At 41.7% G+C, this 15,105-nt stretch overlaps 1 protein-coding gene across 9 annotated transcripts in view; it reads right to left on the bottom strand.

Moving 5' to 3' along the window:
* FRY (FRY microtubule binding protein) overlaps window positions 1-15,105 on the bottom strand; it is a 286,128-nt gene that overhangs the window by 45,972 nt on the left and 225,051 nt on the right. For all 9 annotated transcript variants that reach the window (XM_069969891.1, XM_069969894.1, XM_069969885.1 and 6 more), the window contains 8 exons: window positions 12,121-12,203; window positions 11,752-11,902; window positions 9,927-10,030; window positions 7,353-7,538; window positions 5,872-6,070; window positions 4,798-4,919; window positions 3,799-3,986; window positions 1,757-1,851 (listed from right to left, as the gene is read on the bottom strand). In XM_069969891.1, the coding sequence (XP_069825992.1) occupies window positions 1,757-1,851; window positions 3,799-3,986; window positions 4,798-4,919; window positions 5,872-6,070; window positions 7,353-7,538; window positions 9,927-10,030; window positions 11,752-11,902; window positions 12,121-12,203 (1,128 nt within the window). The remainder of the gene's footprint in view (window positions 1-1,756; window positions 1,852-3,798; window positions 3,987-4,797; window positions 4,920-5,871; window positions 6,071-7,352; window positions 7,539-9,926; window positions 10,031-11,751; window positions 11,903-12,120; window positions 12,204-15,105) is intronic.

The raw sequence follows: 15,105 nt of genomic DNA, 5'->3' as shown, positions 1-15,105 counted from the left end.
TCACTGTCGTGAAATTTTTTTTTGCAGAAATCAATAGTCCAGGCGATTTTAAGAAACCAAAACAGGACAACAAAGAGTTAATCTACAAATATATTACCCTCTATCTCCTCTGACCGTCACCACTGACCTCTCTGAGCTCTAATTACAGCTGTCACCCAGCTCCATGCCTGTAATCCTCTGTTATCTGCTTTCTGCTGTCGGCTAACTCCCTCCTCCCCTCTCCCTAGAACAGACTGGGTACCTCTGATGCAACAAGTCACAATTTCCTGATTTTTTGCAGTGGATGGAAAAGAGGATAGAGGGGGGGACCTGGGAAAAGGCTTTTTAAATGCAGATAATGGCATATTTGGCTAATAACCCCAATCACAAAATTTCTTAAAATCGCCTGGATTATTGATTTCTGCAAAAAAAAATAAAAATAAAAATACGACAGTGACTTTTTAAGCATTACTCATCTCCTGGCTAAATCCTGATAAGTACACTGGAAATATTACGTATAAAATACCGGGAAACACTAGATTTGGCTGTATAGCAGTTTTATTGCATGCTGGTGATTTGTAATAAAAGCAGACCATGTAATATACGCACAGGTTGGGTTCACTGCACTTTGTGGGTGAGTCTATGTATGACTAATAGAGGACAAAGGCAAATAACTGACTGGTGTTGCCACAACATTGTTAATGTCAGTCTGCTATTGGCCTTCGCGTGGCCAGGGTTGCACCTAAATGCAATGCCCCCAATATGCAATTGACCCCCCCATCCTTGGAAGGTTGAGCATTTCCTGCTTCCTGGACTACCCCTTTAAGAAACACAGCTTTGTACACATGCTTGACCAGCAACAAAAGTTACCATGCATTGAATGAGTGCCAGGCTCAGTATAGCCATATGCAATAGACTAATGCTGGTGGAACTGACTGCCATCTAATGTGTATAGGGGCTTTTCTCCAAATGTTTTCCTTAGGGGACAGTGGGATCAGCCAGTTAGATTCCAACATGCCCAGAACCAGGGGCATAGCTAGAATTTATGGGGCCCCATAGTAAAAAAATTTAAGGGGCCCCCCTCCCCTACGCACAACATAAAGCACTGCGTATATTATATATATATATATATATATATATATATATATATATATATATATATATATATATATATATATATATATACACACACACGCTCTGTGATGTTCCTGGTTGCAGCCACAAGAGTGACTGGCAGAGAGGAGAGCCAATGGCTGCTTGCTATGACACTCCACTGTTTTTACCTAAAAGGGCACATTAGGAGCCCTTATGGTTACATATATAGGTGCAGGAGCAGACTACCCTCTGCTTAACCTTTTATGTTCTGCAGTGTGTAAGCTTGTTCACTGATAAACCCTGACCTGTGCACCTTGCAGCTGGAGAACAGAGGTCAGAGGTTATCAGTGCAATGAAGCAGAGATCTCTGTCTTCTGCTTGTTAACCCTTTTTTGTGTTGCAACATGTAAGTAAACATTGGGTCACTTACACAGTGCAGTACAGAAGGACACATGCTCTTACCTTCTCCCCCGGGCCCCCCTCCTGCACAGGCCCCATAGCAACTGCCTAACCTTCCTCTATGGTAGCTACGCCACTGCCCAGAACTTCTTTGCTCAAAGTAGGTGTCTGGTCGCAGCATCTTCCCCTCTTTCTATTCTGAACACATGCATGTTTATGGGTAGATCAAGGGATAGCAATGTTAGCAGTATCAAGAATGTGATAATGCGATAAGAATATATACCTGGACAGCACAGCCAGAAGATCACTATTCTTAAGGCAGTCAGCTAAGTTATCAACTGCGGCTTCCAGGGTAAGGAGGACTTCCATGACATAGCCCTGGCAGAAATATAAGCAATGATTAAATATAAGCAATGCGTGCAAAAAATGCAATGAAAATATACAACCACCTTGTAATAGAGACATAAGAGAACAGTTAGGATCCAACAGCACCCAGGAATCAGATCAGTCTGGTGGAGAGTAAAGATCTGGATGCAGGATGTATGGTTGGTATTCCCAATTTACCAACAAGTACATAACAGCGACGTTTCAACTAACAGTTGGTCTTCATCAAGCTTGCTTGATAAAGACCAACTTCTGTTCGAAATGTTGCTGTTTATCCTGGATACGAAACAAAGCTCATTTGAAGATCAATCTCTCTACTGGATGCTGCTGAACTTTCTCTATTTTGATGTCAGAGAGACATGTCAAAAGTTTTGAGACTAATCGGGAGAATGTGTCACGTGAGCAGTTGGGCTCCATCTGATTGCCTATGTTAGTCTATGGAGCCTGACTGATCATGTGACACAGAGCCAGGAGAGGTGCTATTACACTAACCGATTTTTCAACGATTAACAATCTCAAACGACCGCTATGGCGAACAACCTGTAATCGTTCACCCAATTACACGGAACGATGATCGTTACTTATGATCGTTTTTGCGGTCGTCTTGCCGTCGCTACTGCGTTTGTTGCTACTGTGAATGACCAAACAACGTCTTATTCCATGCGAATGATTTGCGAACGATCAACGATAAAAATAGGTCCAAAATTCTATCAAACGACCAACGATTTCTCATTGGTCGTTTAATAGTTGTCTGCTATTACACTAAATGATTATCGTTTAAATCCGAACGATCGAACGATTTTTAGAACTATAATCGTCCCGTGTAATAGGGCCCTTAGTGAGGGCTTCTCGCCACTCGTTCTCATGATCAGTACAGGTCTGAACACTCTGAACACAATTTTTTTTTCTAAATGACAGGTTAAACTTTAAAGGGGTTATCCAGGATTAGAAAAAGCACAGCTACTTTCTTAAAGAAACAGCACCACCCCTGTCCTCAGGGGTATGTATGGTATTACAGTTCAGCAATGATCATTTCTGTGGAACTGAGCTGCTTAACCCCACACCCAAACTGAGGACAGGAGTGGTGCTGTTTTTGGAAGAAAGCAGACATGTTTTTCTAAGCCTAAATAACACCTTTAAGCAAGTTCTCATCTCTTATACCCCTTAAAAGAACATAAAAATGTATCAAGCATTACTGTCAAAACTACTAAGCAACCCCTTGCTTTATATTCCGCATGCTGCATTTTTATCTTGGTTGGCAGCAGGTCACCAGTATAACAAAGCAGGGGCGTACCTAAAATTCATGGGGCCCCATAGCAAGAAAATGAAAGGGGCCCTCTCCCCTACGCACAACACAAAGCACTGCACATATAAATATATAGACAGTATATGCTCTGTGATGTGTCCAAAAATAAAATCTCTTGTGGCCAGAGGCAGAATCTTGGCAGCAGCAACAAGAGTGACTGGCAGAGCAGAGAGCCAATGGCTGCTTGCTCTGTCAGTCCACTGTTTTTACCTATAAGGACCCATTAGGAGCCCTTATGGTTAAATATATAGGTGCAGGAGCAGACTACTTTCTGCTTAACCCCTTATTTACTGCAGTGTGTAAGTGACCCAAAGTTCAGAAGACAAAGATATCTGCTTTACTACTTGTGTACTGATAACCCCTGACCTCTGCACAGCAGCTGGAGAACAGAGGTCAGAGGTTAACAGAGGAGATCTCTTTGTCTTCTACTTATTAAGCCTTTTTTTGTGTTGCAGCATGTAAGTGAACATTGGGTCACTTACACACTGCAGTACAGGACACTCTCTTACCTTCTCCCCCGGGCCCCCCTCCTGCACGGGCCCCATAGCAACTGCCTACTCTGCCTCTATGGTTGCTACGCCACTGTAACAAAGTAATAAGTTAAAATCTGTACAAACAGTGTAGGGCAGACATACCTGAATTTCATCCCCATATTCTCCTATGACCTCCACCAACCTAGAGAGAAGGTCGGATAAGGCGTGGGCTGACAACGGCTGTCTCAGGGCTCGTAGAATCTGAAAAGAGCGCCCAGCATAATGCCTGGAAGAGCTGGCGAGAGCCGTCTGCAAAGCCACTTCACTCAGGTGCTGCTCCAAGTGAAAGCCTGGGAAACAATCATCACAAACCAAATTTAGTAACAAAACTATATATATATATATATTTATATATATGTATACATACACATACACACACACACACACACACACACACACACTATATAACATACAGTAAATGGAATTTAAAAAAGTCCCCCCCCCAAATTTAGGAATTAGTGATTTTTTAAAATTTTTTTAAAGATGGTGGAGCAGCAAAAACAACTCATCTAGGCCACATTTACAACTATATCTAGTATAGTATACAGCTATGTAAGGCCGCCACTGTTACTGACAACTTATACAGTCTAGTTGCTTTAAGATAAGTGACAGTTCTGGTTTGTAGGTCTTGCAGAGACATGGATTAGTGGTTAAGAATGAGAGAGTAAAGTGGAATTATACAGGGACACAGCAGGGGGCAGTGCTGGGCCATGTCAAGTACAGCAAAATCCACAATGTGAGGCTTATATCACCAACATATTAATCTTATACACAAGAGGAATTGACTCATTTTTGTAATACTTGAACAAAGAAAACTTCAAATGAACCAGATTTATCAAAGCGCCCCCTGCTGACTGACAGCTCTGGCGTATCTGTAGACCATCTAGTCCAGGGGTGCCAAACTCACGGCCCTCCAGCTGTTGCTAAATTTACAATCCCCATCATGCCTGGGCTTCTGAAGTTTCACACCTGTGATCTAGTCCAATTATTAGGAGGCTTACTTTACAACAGAATCAGGGCCGATAAACGGCTAATAAAATACAGTGTGGGAAGGTAAAAGTGGTTAAAAAAAATTCTGAATGACATTTTATAAGAAATTACCTGATTTGGAGTCTTTAAATACAGACACTACATGGCGTAGGAAGTTGGTGAGCTGATCTGCACTTCTGGAATTCTGGTTCTTGGGTGTGATATCTTCATGACACCAGAGTGGGCCAAAGGCTCTGAAAGAGTACAAGACCGAATATTATAGTAGATTATTACTAACATTTCAGTTTCTTATGGTACATGGCACCTTTGCTTGATCATCATTGCAATATATTTTATAGTATCTGTGCAAAACAACAGGATTGTACGAAGTCATCAGCAGATGGCGCTACCGAATGCTATAAAAGTTTTATCTCCCCAAACAAACAGATGTAGAAACATTTTTCAAAAATCTGAATTGTCTTGTAATACAAGGTAATAAATGAAGAGCGTTTCCGTTTCTACTGATAGATGATGTCAATGGAGAGAAGGGTCAATTCTATAAATGTTTTTCAATTTTAGATTGCCCATTTTGGTCAAATCCGGCCCCTGGAAAAAAGCTAGTCCCGAGGAGTCGGGCTGCAGAAGCAATCAACTGTAATCTGCAGGGGCAAGAGCTCAGGGCCTATGCAGCACTTTCTTCCAGAAACAGCACCCCTCCTGCCCTCAGGTTGGGTGTGGGGTTTTTCAGCTCAGTTCCATTGAAGTGAACGGTGCTGAATTGTAATACCACACACAACCTGAGGACAGGGGAGGTGCTGTTTTTGCAAGAAAGTAGCTGTGTTATTCTAACCCCTTTTATCCAATATGGTCGCCTTTAGTTACTATGGCTTTGCATTACATAAGCCTACTTAGGTCCAAAATTAGCGACCATCTTTCCTACCTTGGGCCACATAAAAAAACTGCTGTTGATCTGAACAGAACCCTTCAAGATGGGGCATCATTGACCTATTAACCCTTTCCGTGTTTGTTTAGCTTGCAGAGAACATTGCCGGGAGGATAATAATTCAGTGTTGCTCATGGCTACACAAACACTGATAACCTAAACCAGAACATAATTTCTTTCACAGAGCGCTCGTGAAAAATGAGGTTATCAGCAATGTATTAAGGAGTTCAGATAAAATAATCCGTTCCTTCCAGACAGCTCACCTGGTGGTCAGAAACTCTATTAACTTGTTGGCTTTCTCATCCGTCTCAGCCGATGTGTCAACATCCTCTATCTCCTGGCTGATCTGGGGGATGTTCCCGCTGCTTCCACCAAGACTGATACTGGAGGAGGTAGAACTAGAGCTGAGGCCAGAGTCTGGCACTGGTGAAGACTGGTACTCGCGGAGAAAGTCAAAGCCTCCTGCCAAAGATAGAAGAGGAATGTAGCATATCTCTTTCTACAGCACGCACACAGGCATGTCTACGGGTGCAGACAGACACTTTATTTTTTGTGCAAATTCCACACTGCTACAGATATTTGCAGGCTGTGAAGCACAGCGTGATGTACAAACATGTAACAGACATCATATTTAATACAAATGTATAGAATGCCCAAGTGTGCATGTTTATGTCTATGGTTGGAGGCAGAAGAAGAAGGCCCTATAAGGCAACAATAGTAGTCAGGTTAATCAGGCAGGGGGTGGAAGGACATAATAAAGAAGCTATACTTACCTGTCTCTGTGCCTCCACAGCAAAATATAACTGCTCACAGACCCCTACCGGTCTCCTGCAGCTCCTGCAACATCACCACCCAGGCTCATAAAAGCCTGTACAACCAGTCAGTGACTGGGACACAGCTGGCTTAGTGCGTATTTCCTGATGGGACGTGACGATGCAGGAAGCCAGAAGAAACCGGAGGCCGGCAGCTGTTAGTAAGCTTGTGATGCTGTGCTGCGGGGGCACAGAGACAGGTAAGTATAGCATAGTCCTTTATTAAGCTTCCTCCAACCTCTGCCCACCCAGGATTTTTACATTTTTCCAGAGTTACCCTTTACTGTAATGTATTCCCTATATATAAGATAAGAAATAACTGTAAGGTCGAAGGAGGTCTAACCATGATGTCCAGATACAGGCCCTGACACCTTTGATGTAATAAAGCAGCAGGTTGGTTTGCATACAGCCGCTCCATTCACTGTCTACTAAACTGCTAGAGATAAGTGAGCACATCGCTCGACTACCTTGGATAGCTCCCATAGAGAATGAGCAGAGCCCCGTTCTGGAGATCATAGGGAGGGCCCCCCTACTTCACACTTATCCCCTCTTCAGTGAATGTGGATAGACCTTACCTCAATGTTTATTATTTTTGACCTCATTCATTAATAAAGGCCCCTATACAAAGTCAAGAAAAAAAAGTCAATCAAATTAGCCAATTTCAGCTGATGTGTATAAGGGCCTTCCATTCTCTCCTGACAGATGATTCTCAGCTAGATCAGAATCAGGAATGCTGGATTTCAACTAACTGACTATTTTGTTCTTGGATGGATAAATCGTTGCCACAGGATTCTGGCAGCAACTTACCCCTCCTCTCCACTTGGAAGACATGAATGCTTGGCAGAGTAAGATGCTCATGTCTATCGGAGAGATGGCTGTGGGCCAAACAAACGCTTTGCCATGTGTATGGCCACTCACCTAGACTCACTCACCTGTGTATGGGTATTCTGAGTGGCAGGAAGACTGCACAGTCAATGTTTTGGCTTCATTGATCTCTCGGGCATGTAATAAAATGGATGCAATGCTGGAGAAGTTACTATTACAGGACAGGGCTATCAGCAGGTGAAGCAGGAGCCTTCTGCTGTGCTCAAAGACCTCCGGACGGTAATGGTCCAGACCTAAAACAAGGGAGCACACATAGGTTTTAAAAATGAAATGAGAGACGTCATTCTCAGATCACCTCCCACCGACCTGTACGTTTTTCTCCTGGACGCATTCACACACTCAATGAACAATCGTATGGGAGGTCAACAAACCCTTCAGAAAGTCCAGAGGAACGTTACAGGAAGAGCGTTGGAAGAGGAGACAACACTGGATTATATTCTTCTCGATGACCCGTTCTCAGGGTGGCCATTCATATCTAATAATAAGGGGGTAGTCTGACACCTGCTTCAGTAAAATTTGCAATAGTGCCCCCTGCTGTCATGATCTATTTATAACACTGGTTTTCTTATGTGGCAGAGAGGTCTGTTGGCAACCTCCAGGACCAGACAAAACCACTCCCTACTACTACCCCTGCACTCCCTACAGCTACTATACTCCTGATCACGACCCCCCACACCTGCATAATGTTAACCGTTTGGTGGACAATTTCCTAGATATAATTGTGCTTGTTTGGACCAATTAATCACTATGGATGATCTGGAATTTTATTAGTTTCAAAGATTAGATTATAAACTGTAGAACACCCAAGTGGAAACCCATGAATACCAAGAGAGATTTATCTTGTTCTCTCATGTTCCGTATTAACGCATCTGGCTCCCTCACGGATGTCTAAAATAGTCCGTCAAATAGAATTAAACTTTAACCGAAGCGCAAAGTTCATTTCACAATATATAAAAGATTTTTTTTGTCAGATCTTACACATAATAGAGCCATGGCGTTAAGATAATAAATTATATAACAGATTGGACTGAAGCTATATTCACATCAGGTAAGTAGCCTCCATTGCTAGGATATATAGGCATACTGGCAGAATGGTATATCAGGGTGTACCAGTGCCATGTCAGCTCATTTCATTGGACCAAACAGTCTACAAGTGACTGCATTCTGTTAATTTCCAGTTATTTTGTGGGGTGCAGGAGGCCATGTTTTTAAAGGGGTTGTCTGGTCATTATTGATAATGTAGTATGTTGTTGTTGGGGCTCTGGGGAACATAATACAGGGTGGTCCAAAAGTAGGTGGACAGTATGTGTAATAGGGTTATGAATCGGGGGAGATTTATCAAACACGGTGTAAAGTGAAACTGGCTCAGTTGCCCCTAGCAACCAATCAGATTCCACATTTCATTCTTCACAGACTCTTTGGAAAATGAAAGGTGGAATATTATTGGTTGCTAGGGGCAACTGGGCCAGTTCTACTTTACACCATGTTTGATAAATCTCCCCCGATTCATAGCCCTATTACACATACTGTACACCTACTTTTGGACCACCCTGTATTATGTTCCCCAGAGCCCCAACAACAACATACTAAATTATCAATAATGGCCAGACAACCCCTTTAAAAACATGGCCTCCTGCACCCCACAAAATAACTGGAAATTAACAGAATGCAGTCACTTGTAGACTGTTTGATCCAATGAAATGAGCTGACATGGCACTGGTACACCATGATATACCATTCTGCCAGTTTCACTTTACACCATGTTTGATAAATCTCCTCCTTCATAACCCTATTACACATACTGTCCACCTACTTTTGGACCACCCTGTATATATACTTACCCTTTCTGCTCCCCTACAATTGCCGGTTTCCAGGCCAAATGGTGTCTACCGCTATCCTCATCTTCAAACCTTTCGCTGAAGAGCTGTGTGGACAGGAAGTGACCGCTCGGCATGGACAACAAGCAAAAATCCATTCTGTATATGCCAAGTGAACTTTTCTATCTATATAACATGTCCGCAGAAGCTTTGACAATGAGGATAGTGGCAGACACTGGAATAACAGGTTTATTATGTTTCCCACAGTAATGACCGAACAACCCCTTTAAGCCCTGCAAATAGACTGCATATAATAGGACATGGACAATGTATTCACTGGTAGACTGTGTTTAGTCTATTGAAATCTACAGCACATGTATGCCATCGTATATATGCCAACATACCATTTGGCCCTTACACAGATAGAGCCCCTGAACGTGGCCTGGTGTGAACATACCCTGATGGAAACTTTGGAAATTAGTATTACAGGTTATTCCTGCCTCCAATATAGGTAAATTCAGTGATAATAAAAAAAGGGAAATTTTATTATTATTAGTATTATTATTTTTTCTTAACAGTCATCCAGTTTCTACATGGGTTGTGTCTATGACTGCAGTACAGCCCTACCAAAGACAATAGGTGTAAACTGCAATACTTTTGTCCTAGTCATAAATTTGCCTAAAATATTACTCAGGAGAGGAAAGAGCAGGGCTGGAGAAACATTTCAACTCAATATATAAAATAGAATTTTGGTGACAAGTTCCCTTTAAGAAGACCCAAGTCAATGAGAGACATGGCACTTGCCTAAGAAGAGAGCATGGAGCAGCAGCGGGAGGTGAAGGGCCCAGTCTTCTCTCACACTGTGATCCACCACCATTTCCGTCATGAATATCACAGCGATATTACACCTAGGTGCAAGCCACATACAGCAATGAGTTCATCAGAATGCACATTTTATTATATCCACTTTCCACATATAATTGTTGCTTTTCTAAGAAGAATAAAACCCTCACTGCTGTAACGTCTTGGCTGTTTCTCTTAGATGCGGGTTCGGTTATGGGCTGAAGGTACATGTCTGCTTTATGTTTCTTTAAGGGCTTTTAACGCTAGCAGGGAAAGTAATGCCAAAAATGTCAGCACTGATAACAGCAGCTCACGTGGGCAGGCTGTGTACTTAGCAATGAACTAACAAGAGGCGCCTATCACAGCCCTGCCATCATCAGACGTTTCCTGTCTGTTACTCGGGGTCGGACATCTGCATTCCTGACGTTAGGTCTGTTGCTTAACCTGCTCCAGATAAGGGACCACACCTCACTTCTACTTATAAGACCACATCGCCTACAACATCGCAAAAGGAAATGATTAGATAGTAAACTTCTTAACCTTTCATCTAGCCCGGTGTATTATATGTTCCTATCTGATTTGCACTGAGCACATAGGCATGCATTTTACCCTCAGTACAATTCTATATAAAAAACATGCTCTTACAGCTAGTGACTAAGTGAAACGTTTAAAGGGGTGCTCTAGAAAAAAAAATAGTTTTTCCAATCTCAAGTCTTCCAGTACTTATCAGCTGCTGTATGTCCTGCAGGAAGTGGAGTTTTTTTTCTCCACATTCTGACATGATACTCTGCTGCCACCTCTGTCTATGTCAGGAACTGTCCAGAAAGGGGTTGTCCAGCGAAAATCTTTTTACTTTCAAATCAACTGGTGTCAGAAAGTTATATAGATTTGTAATTTACTTCTATTAAAAAATCTCAAGTCCTTCTATACTTATCAGCTGTTGTACAGTATGTCCTGCAGGAAGTGTTGTTTTATTTTCAGTCTGACGCAGTGCTCTCTGCTGACATCTCTGGCCGAGACAGGAACTGTCCAGAGCAGAAGAGGTTTTCTATGGGTTTCTACGGTTCTATTGGGAATGGACAGTCATGTCCAATAATTGTTTGGAATTCCGATATTGATGCCCCATAGAACCCTATGGGGGCATCAAGAAATCTGGAGAGCTTTGGATGCGCATCTGGAAACTGTCCGGAATTCTAAATTTAAATAAATGACATTCTTAAGGAGTATGAATATTACAATGTAGATCAAGCTTTGAAGAATGTACATAAACATATAGGTGAAATGCATTACTAGAAATGCCCAGTAGAGGCACCCTTGCTCTCAGCCACTATCCCTTCCAATTACCATGTACACATGCTTTGTGTTTGGCCAAGTGCTTGCACATTTATAGGTGAAAAAAGAGAGTAATTCAGCCAGACATCCTGGATGATAAAGCATATATAATGTCTATTAGTCACATATGTACTGTGTCAGACTGGAAAGAATACACCACTTCTTGCAGGACATACAGCAGCTCATAAGTACTGGAAGAACTGAGATTTTTTTAATAGAAGTAAATTACAAATCTCTGGCACCAGTTGATTTTTTGCTAGAGTACCCCTTTAACATGACTGTATACTAGTGTACTTGCAGTAGACAAAGTAGAGGAGTGCACATTGTATCAACATATACAGAACAAGATTATAGCGTCAATGAAGGGCGACTATACAGGTTATAAAAACTGATAATAAATTATAATGCACAACACATGCACAGGGTTTCCACATGTGCGCTCAGTGATTCTCACCTATGCAGAGGTCCCCGGGGGGTAATAGTCTCAGGGAGGTAGTCTACAAGTGGTGCCCAACAGCCCCCATTGCAGGGCATGGGCAGAGGCTGCGGCTGGTTACTCTCCACTATATTTAACATCCAGCTGATATAAGGAGACACTGGGTCATCTAGAACAGGAGAGGAGGTATAAAAACAACATTTAGCAGATGAAACTGAAATATGTTTTCTAACACTGATAGTCTAGTTTAGGGACGGGGAACCTTCGGCCCTCCAGCTTTCGCTTTGATGGGAAATGTGCTTTGGCAACAGCTGCAGGGCCGAAGGTTCCCCATCCCTGGTCTACTTGTTCAAGAGGAGTCTCTCTTTAATGTATTGCTGCACTTACTTTTATCATCATCATAGGATCCTCCAGAACTGTTGCTGTATCTTGACTCGAGTCTAGTGTGAGCTCTGATGATGTTCCCAAACCTAGAGTCAAATAAACAGTGTTATAGCATGGTTATGAGAAACCTGTTAAGAGGGTACAGCATATTCACAGGATATGCCATAAATGTCTCATAGATGCGGGGGTTTCTGCATGAATAGAGAGGTTACCAGCATTTCTATTCATCTCCATGTCACCAAGAGAAAGGAGGGCAGTTCATTGTATGCTAAAACACTGAATCAAAAGGGGAATTCCAGATAAATCTTTTTTTGAAAGTTATATAGAATTGTAAGTCATCCAAGTACTTCCCAGCTGCTGTATGTCCTGCAGGAAGTGGTGTATTCTTTCCAGTCTTACATGGTGCTCTCTGCTGCCACCTCAGTCTGTGTCAGGAACTGTGCAGAGTAGTAGCAAATCCTCCTAGAAAAAAATCTCTTGCTTTGGACAGTTTCTGTCACAGACAAAGGTGGCAACAGAGAGCACTGTGTCAGACTGGAAAGAATATACCACTTCCTGCAGGACATTCAGCAGCTGATAAGTACTGGAAGAATTGACATTTGTGAATAGAGGTAAGTTACACATCTGTATAACTTTCTGGAACCTATTAATCTAATTTTTTTTTTAAACTTCTCTCCTCTTACACCCTGATGAGGTATGAGGTAGAATGAGGTAGTAATGGAACCGTTAAGCGGACTTCTAAAACGCAGCGTGAACCCAGCCTAACTAGTAATTTATTAATGTAAATCTCTGAGCTAAATAGCCATGGGGGCGGTTCTGCTCAGTGATTGACAGTACTATCTATATACAAACTTATACACATAGAGCTGTCAATGATTGAGTAGGACCGCCCACTTGACTACTTATCCCAGAATGAGAAGAGGTCTACATGAAAAAATAACAAGGTACCCTGAAAATTTCCCCACAAAACACTATATCTATCAACTCAACGGGGATCGGTGAGTTCACTTGTTTGTTATTTTCTCACCCACCCCCGGCCTACCTGCAGTTTTTGCAGTTGGTGGGACTTCTCTTTAAAAAATACTGAGACACTATGTTCAATAACTATCTTTCTATAACACATCTGTATATACCAAATGCTGTCGGCAGTCAGTCAACGCCCACAGGGCCTGTGGTGGTTCAGAGTAATGAAATCTGCTTACAGGAATGGTCAGGTGTTCTGCACTTGTGATCTGATAAGAAACTATAATATTTACACAGAAATATTTCTTAACAAAATATGTATTTTGGGAGTCAAGACGACCATTTAGGGTGTAGATCAAGGATGGGGAACCTGCGGCCCCCACAGTCATTGCAAAACTATAATTCCCATCATGCCTGGACAGCCCATGGCTCCCTATATACCTGGTCAACAATGTAGCGACTATGAGGGAGATTTCTCAAACATGGTGTAAAGTGAAACTGGCTCAGTTGCCCCTAGCAACCAATCAGATTCCACCTTTCATTTTCCAAAGAGTCTGTGAGGAATGGAAGGTGGAATCTGATTGGTTGCTAGGGGCAGCTGAGCCAGTTTCACTTTACACCATGTTTGATAAGTCTCCCCCATGGTGTAAAGTGAAACTGGCTCAGTTGCCCCTAGCAACCAATCAGATTCCACTTTTCATTCTTCACAGACTCTTTGGAAAATGAATAGTGGAATCTGACTGGTTGCTAGGGGAAACTGGGCCAGTTCTACTTTACACCATGTTTGATAAATCTCCCCCTATATCCTTATAAAGAACCACGGCCACTCTAAACAGCAGATCTGAAATGTTTGCACCCCAATAAACCGAGATACTGATAATGTTTAAACCCTTTAAATAACGGCAACGACTTTAATAGATTCCATAGCAATTTCATAAACCACAAGAACCACCACCACCACCCAACATGGGAGTTAGTGAATTATGAAATAGGGAAGCATCAGACAAGCCCTGATACAGTCTTGCTTCACAAAAATCATTATTCACTTCCTTATCTCTATTTTACATCAACCGTATTAATAAAACATCTGGACATTAAGAATTTATCTAGAGTATACAGACAGACTGCTCGCCTGAACAAGTGTTGAGGGTATGGAATCATTCCAAGCCAAGGAATCCTGAATAAACCAGACTAAGTGATGTAATAAAATTATAAAGTGCCACTCTATAAAAAATATATACTAGTATGTATCGTACAATGTAGTCTTGCTTATTAGAGGGGAACTGCATAGTTAGTTGCTTGTCATATATAATCTGTCTCTCCTTGCTGAACTGAAGATCGCTTGGGGGAAGATAGAGGTTCATGGACAATATATTGAGGATCTATAGGAGTTTTATGAAGGGTTGGGCTAGAATATATATCTAATGTTAGCACAGATTACCCAAAATTGCATGTATGGAGGCAATAGTTACATCAATAAATACAAGGAAGATAGAAAACTCACAAAAAGTGCAAAAAAAAGTGCAAAATGTGTAAAACTATAGCAAAAAGAGTAAATACAAAAACTATAAAAAGTATGTACAAAAATAGGGGAGTAAGTAGAGCCTACTCAGACACAACATATGTTTCATAAACAATAGCTTCTTCTGGGGATTATATATTTGGAGCTACAAGCATTGTCATATATTGCATTTCATACAGTCTTTTTTCCTGTATGGTTACAATAAGCTGGGATCTCCCTTCAGACATCAGATTAAAAAAAAAAAAAGTGGGGGTGAGAGGAGGCATGCATGCTGTGGCTCAGGCCATTCTCTTTGACACTTTGAGCTTAGAAGGAAACCATGATTCGCTAACTATCCAATAACCATTTGCTAAGGGACTGGTATCACTTAACTCCCTATAACTACATGAAAAAACTACCTGCTCAACGTTTTTTAACCCTGAGCAAGTTACAGAACGATGTTACCATAAAGGGGTGAACCTATATCTTCTGGGAAATCTAGTCTTTCAATATAAAATCAGCAA

The sequence above is a fragment of the Dendropsophus ebraccatus genome, chromosome 5 (genome assembly GCF_027789765.1).
Source record: "Dendropsophus ebraccatus isolate aDenEbr1 chromosome 5, aDenEbr1.pat, whole genome shotgun sequence".
Classification (NCBI taxonomy): domain Eukaryota; kingdom Metazoa; phylum Chordata; class Amphibia; order Anura; family Hylidae; genus Dendropsophus; species Dendropsophus ebraccatus.
The sequence above is the reverse complement of the archived record's forward strand: the minus strand, read 5'-3'. Positions and strand labels throughout refer to the sequence as shown.